We start from the raw sequence: 6,148 nt of genomic DNA on the forward strand, positions 1-6,148 counted from the left end.
GGATAATATTTAACTGTACATTCAAATAATTAATAATAAATTATTTTGTACATTAAATAAATTAAGTAATTTCTTACATTATTATAGTTACATTATCTTCAGGAATTCCTAATATTTTTGTACATTCCCATAACTCTTCTTTTCTTCTCTTATCACCACCTAAAACAACATGTACATTCTAATTCTTGAAATATTTTTATAAGAGATCAATAAACATACCATTACTAAGACAGAGGAGATAAATTTCACTAGCCTTGGATTTTGTAACCCAGTATACCAATGGACCAAAAAACATGACTTCATCATCAGGATGTGCTGTGACTAACAATATTCTGGCAGGTGGACCTGGAAGCTGCCACGCTATGTGGCTAACTTTCTTCAAAATTGAATAGAGAAAAATACAAACGCAAAGATATGCAGTAATAGCTATTAATAACTGCCATGAAATTTCATTGATGTAAAACCACCACCAACAAATTATTTCATTAACTTGCATACTTAAATATTCCCTAATTAAATTGAAATCTATCATTTTGAATGATGTACAAAGTATTTCCACTTACAAATATTATGGTCCTGTCATATTTTTGAAAAAACACGCTATTCCATTAAAATTTGAGATAATATTTCTTTTATTTAAAGAACTTAGATAGGTTATGTTATACACAAACGAAATAATAGGATTGGACGCCATGCTTCTTTATAAATACACTATTATAATGCTCGTTATTTATTTTATTTTACTATTAAAATACTTTACTTTTTCAACATTCTTTATTTCCTATGTATATGTAACTATTGATATTCCTTATATCAAACATTTGAATTTTTTTATAATTTTTAATCGCATAATAAATATGCTTGAATTTTAATTCATTTTTATATAACTTTTGTTATTTAATGCAATACTTATCATTCTCTTTCATAAAATTAGATTTTATTTAACAAGGACATAATTGATTACGTTTTACAAAAATTCATGTAATATTTAAAAAAGTTCCTTTTTTAAAATAAATTTTTAAACGATCTTTTTACTATTTATAAAATTGTTTTTTTGTTATAAATAAATAAAAAAAAATATACAATTGATTTATGAAAGTTTATCTTTTTATTATTTTAAATATCGTAAGTTAATTGCAGATATTTTAACAGAATTACCAAGAAATAAAATTCCCTATATTCAAAATTTTGATCATAAATTCTTTGAATCTTTTCTCTCTTTTATTGTTAAATTATTGCATTATAATTATTATTTATTTTAATTTATTTTAATTTATCAGAGCATTAAGTTACAAAATTTTTGTTTTTTTTTTATATAAATCAATTCTATGTCATTTATGTATATTATTTAATAACATGATATAAATAATTGACGTAGGTTATCTTTAATAAGTCTATGAAATTTTATAAATAAAATTTATATCATGAACGAAATAAAAGAAATAAATATATATCGTGATACTCCTATTAGATATTTAGGTAAAAAAATCAAGTTATCTATTTTATTATTCGTAAATAATTTTTGTTCTCTTAAGTAAATTGAATAATACATTATTTTAAAAAAAATGTAATATATTATATATTATATATTATATATTATTAATTATTAATTATTTTTTTAGGATATGCAAATGAAATTGGAGAAGCTTTTAGGCCTATAATTCCACAGTCAATTGTATGGTTTAGTTATACTGTAGCCAGTGGATATGTTCTTGCAGATACAATAAACAGTGGCTTTAACACTTATTCAGTAAGTTAAATGTAAAAGAAAATATTTATATATTGAATATATAATATTAATAAAAATATTACTATATAAATCATTTTATATTTCAGAACACTGTTACTACAAAATCAAAAAATGTTTTACTTTCTATGACAGACACTTTGTTATGGCAGTCATTTGCATCTGTAATTATTCCTGGTTACACAATAAACAGAGTTTGTGCTGCTGTACAATTTATACAAAAGAAAAGCAATAATACGCATTTAAAAAATAGGTGGATTCCAACTTTAATTGGTTTAGCAGCTATACCTATTATAATACATCCTATAGATAACTTAGTAGAAGAAATAATGAATATTACATACAGAAAATGGATACGTTATTATCCAAAATGACCATCAATCAAAAATTATATTATAATTAGTATAATTAGATCAAATATTTCTGAGAATTGATTCAGTTTTCAAATGAAATAAAAAATGTTGCACTTATATATGTACAAAAATTATAATACAATTATATCTATTTTATTATACTATTGTACAAGTTGAATATTTTTATTTTGATACACATATATAGAAAATGCTTTGAAACATATATTTTAAATTAAAAACATAGCTATAAAAAAGAAAAAATAAAATGTGTTATTAATATTTTTATTTTCTTTTATAATTTTATCCTTTATATATACCAGGCTGATTAAAAATAATGTTCACAATAAAAAAAAAAATAAATGTAAATATATAAATTTTTTTCAATATTAAAATTTTAATTACATAATTATAATTTTTTTCAATATCGCACAACAAAATTTTTAATAATCTATTCCCATATACATTTATAATCCTAATGTCAGTATTGTAGCTCAAAATTAGAATGCGCGAAGTAGAGTTGTCAAGTATATAGTCAGACGTCCTTTAAGACTGAATTAAATAAATAACAAACATTATTGCTTATTCTCAAATTATATCAAATTATCATATATTCAAATATCAATTATATCAAATTGTCATATATAATAAAGAATAAATTATAATTTAATATATATTAAAAATATAATTGAAAAAATACGAAAATGAATTAACATTGAAAGTTTTTAAAATATCTATAATGTAAGTATTTGATAATTTTTTCTATAAAATGTTGATTCCTTCAATTAATCATAAGATAAATAAACCGAAATGACTCGTTAGAAAATCAATAATAATTACATGGAAGATCGTAATTCATAGCCATGTTCATTTTCCCATTTATCGTCTTGTCGGGTCAGACGAGCCAACCACAGAACAATAGCTCGACATTGCGTAGGAACGAATAGCCTGTCATACCTGTGACATATATTTTTTTCGTCACAAGTACAATCACCATGTCAACCAAGAAGAAAAACTGATCGTATTTCTTTGTTCGCGGAACTAATATCGTGATTTTGTAAGATATTTTGTTCAAACTATGATTTTAAGTATATATATATATATATATATATATATATATATAAGCTGAAATGAATTTTTTTTTGATTATGATTATTTTTTTTTTCCAGCTAATCATATATCTATTTAAATTACATATAAAAATTAAAATAAAATTATTACCTTCTAATTATTATCTTAAATTTGAATGACATTTAATCTTACATTATTGAAACGTGTTACAATCGAAATGTTTAGAGGTTAAGTAGAATTTAATTTGAGAAAGGATATCAATTTTTCATTAATTATTTCTTATGTACTTACTGCATATTATATTAATGCAATACGATTTATTATTAGTCGAGCTGCAAATAAAACATGTAAAAAAGTACAACGCTTTTCGGGATTGTGAAATTTCATGTATCTATTTTGTAAAATTTACAACATAATAATAACGGAATGTATCGAAACGGAAGCATTTTGATACCAATGATAATGTACAATCAACAGCTAGTAATTGTGTAAATTGTGTAACAATAAAATTTGTAAAACTAATAACATTTTATCGCGAATATCGTATTGATCATTAACAGTTTCATGTACTGAAATTGATAAAGTTGTCAAGAATAATTTTAGATAATAAGAATAATTTTATATAACAGATTCAAACTACTTTTTTATACTTTATCAATCGATGTTTCTTTGAATTTATTCTTTTAACTTTTAATCGTTCGATAAATAAGAATGCAAGAATAAGAAAAAGGAATTTTGATTTTAGGAAATTTTTAGAATGTGCATGTATAAAAAGAGAATAAAATACACGATCAATGGAATATCTACTTACTCAAATATCATGTTACAAATTGTCATATTCAGAGAACGGTAGATTTTTCACGGATTTTTCAAACCCTATAATAATCTTGGCAGCTTTTCAATAGTCTATAGTCTTGTAATAAGTTTGTCTTGTAATAGTCTTGTAACCAGTCCAATGTAATTTATAGAAGCTACTTGTTTACGGCTAATTATGGTGGCGGATGACCGTTATTTTTATTATTTTTTTTTTGACATTTTCGTATGTTAAAATTAAATAGAATTTTTAAAATAATTAATGCAAAAATATAATTAAAATTGTTATTGTATATATTTAAAAAAAAATTCACCGTGAAATATATGTATAATTCCTTTGAATCGTTCTCTGTGTAGTGAACAAATAATACTCGTCAAACAATATGAAAGTCACGCGCGAATCCGGATCAGAATTGAGTCGTATTAAAAAAATACTAATCGCCTAATGTTTATCTTGAGAACGACATTGACGATATTTCATGATATATATAAAACAAAAATTTATTGATATCGATTCTTAAAACCAAACATCGAACAATAGCGCAAAGAAGTCCTTAATCGATAGAAAGCAATGCGTTGCTTCGGTATACGCCTTCGTCACAAAACGAGCCTCGCGATAAGGTTATGTCTCGTGAATCGGACAGAGGGCGCATAAATACATGTACACAGATAGGTATGTATGCTATCGGCGCGAATAACAGAGGAAGCGAGAAAGAAGATTGACGTATGTTCGCGGAAAGGAAAGCGGCAAATAAAAAGAAAGAAGAAAGATGCCATGGCCTGAGATCAGGTAAATGGGAAGAAGCAAGAGAAGGAAATAAAAGGGAAAAGGAGAAGGTAGAGAAGTGAGAAGCGAAGGGCGGAGAGGAGAAAAGAGGAATATTTCGCGGGCGCGAGTGGTAAAGATTCTCTGAAACCTGTGGCATTTCGCGAGGCACTCTTCTCTTCGGTATACGCCGAAGGGGGATCGATAGCGCGTCAGAGACGAGGAGAATCAGGCGGCAGGCTATTTCGAGCAACAACACGGCGGCAGAAGCAGCAGAAGCAGTAGCAACGACAGAAGCGTCCCGTCCGCCGCTAGAGATCCGCAGCCATTCCACGGCCATGTCTGCCGGCGCACGGGGTTGGCTACGCCCGAGCGGGGCCTAGCCAGCCAATCGAAACGGAGCACGGAAGGTCCCGCGCCGTGGTCGTGTCCAATGGGCGTAGCCCGTTCTAGCGAGGCGCGCGACGTCTGGTCGAAGTAGAGGGGGGCCCTCGCGGTTGTCACAGGTGCAGCCAGTTGGCTGGCGAACTCGAGGCGAGCGTGCTCGGGATCGTTGTGTTTCATGTTTCGTGTTGTTCGGTAAAGCACACCGTTTTTAACCGGTTTTATTTCTTCGATTCGTTCGCGTTCTCCTTGAGTCGCTTCATCATTTCGAGTTATATTTTTCCGTTGCAATTTACTTCGATTCGTGAAAGATAAATAAAAAAAAAAAGAAAGAGAAAGAGTGCGGATTTCTTATAATTTGTTTATAGAAATTTGGGTAAAGTTTTGTTGGTACGGCGAAAAATAGATAGTAACGAGATTTTGGCGGAGAAGTAAAAGAAGCAGACATCTCTTAATGTGGTCCGTCGCGCGGACGCGCACGTCGCGTCTGAAAGATCTATCGCGATACCGGTCTCATCGGCGCCATGATCCAACGCGGAGTGTGTAGATCCAAAGGAAAACGACTTTAACGCGACCAAGTTTTACGATGTGCCGGCGGTACCGGCTGGTCAGCTGAGATACACGAACGGTGATAAAACGGCATCGAAATACAAAATTGGGAATTCAAATGATCAGTGATTCTATCATAGAATCTGACCAAGAAAAACATTGAGACGGAGAGTTGAGAAAATTAAAGAAAAAACCGTACTAACTGCGAAAAGATTACATCAAAAAATCGTCCATAACAAAGTGATAACTGAAACGTGGTTTATACAAACGAGAGTAACGCGAACGCCGAGATAACTCGAGGCAAATAGAATATAGAGGAAAAAGAGGAGCGAATTGTCAAAATATCGAGTGTGTGCTGACGAAAAAAAACTGGCAGCCAAGGGGGGAAGTGTGAGAAGTGCGATTTAACGGCCGTTGGGATAACACCGCAGTAAAAGTGGGTGCACTGGGGCCCTCGGGACCGTTCGG

General features: G+C 29.6%; 2 protein-coding genes across 3 annotated transcripts in view; one reads left to right on the forward strand and one right to left on the reverse strand.

The window, feature by feature from the left end:
• LOC122718145 (N-acetylglucosaminyl-phosphatidylinositol de-N-acetylase) overlaps window positions 1-6,148 on the reverse strand; it is a 70,177-nt gene that overhangs the window by 776 nt on the left and 63,253 nt on the right. Inside the window, exons 2-3 of one of the 2 annotated variants that reach the window (XM_043942921.1) lie at window positions 220-376; window positions 78-159 (exon numbers count right to left, since the gene is read on the reverse strand). In XM_043942921.1, the coding sequence (XP_043798856.1) occupies window positions 78-159; window positions 220-376 (239 nt within the window). Of the gene's footprint in view, window positions 1-77; window positions 160-219; window positions 858-6,148 lie in introns of those variants that run through there. The other variant, XM_043942912.1, reaches the window with a different exon arrangement.
• LOC122718152 (mitochondrial fission process protein 1) lies at window positions 1,338-2,278 on the forward strand. The gene is made up of 3 exons (XM_043942935.1): window positions 1,338-1,479; window positions 1,623-1,750; window positions 1,837-2,278. The coding sequence occupies exons 1-3, from the start codon at window positions 1,425-1,427 to the stop codon at window positions 2,119-2,121; spliced, it is 468 nt and encodes a 155-aa protein (XP_043798870.1). The 5' UTR covers window positions 1,338-1,424; the 3' UTR covers window positions 2,122-2,278.

The sequence above is a fragment of the Apis laboriosa genome, unplaced genomic scaffold (genome assembly GCF_014066325.1).
Source record: "Apis laboriosa isolate Shangri-la unplaced genomic scaffold, ASM1406632v1 scaffold11_cov152, whole genome shotgun sequence".
In the NCBI taxonomy this organism is placed as follows: domain Eukaryota; kingdom Metazoa; phylum Arthropoda; class Insecta; order Hymenoptera; family Apidae; genus Apis; species Apis laboriosa.

Coding starts and splice junctions, on each gene's coding strand:
- LOC122718152 (XM_043942935.1), top strand. CDS start 1,425: ATGAACGAAATAAAAGAAATAAATATATATCGTGATACTCCTATTAGA. Junction 1,480..1,622: donor TACTCCTATTAGATATTTAG/GTAAAAAAATCA, acceptor TTATTTTTTTAG/GATATGCAAATGAAATTGGA. Junction 1,751..1,836: donor GTGGCTTTAACACTTATTCA/GTAAGTTAAATG, acceptor TTTATATTTCAG/AACACTGTTACTACAAAATC.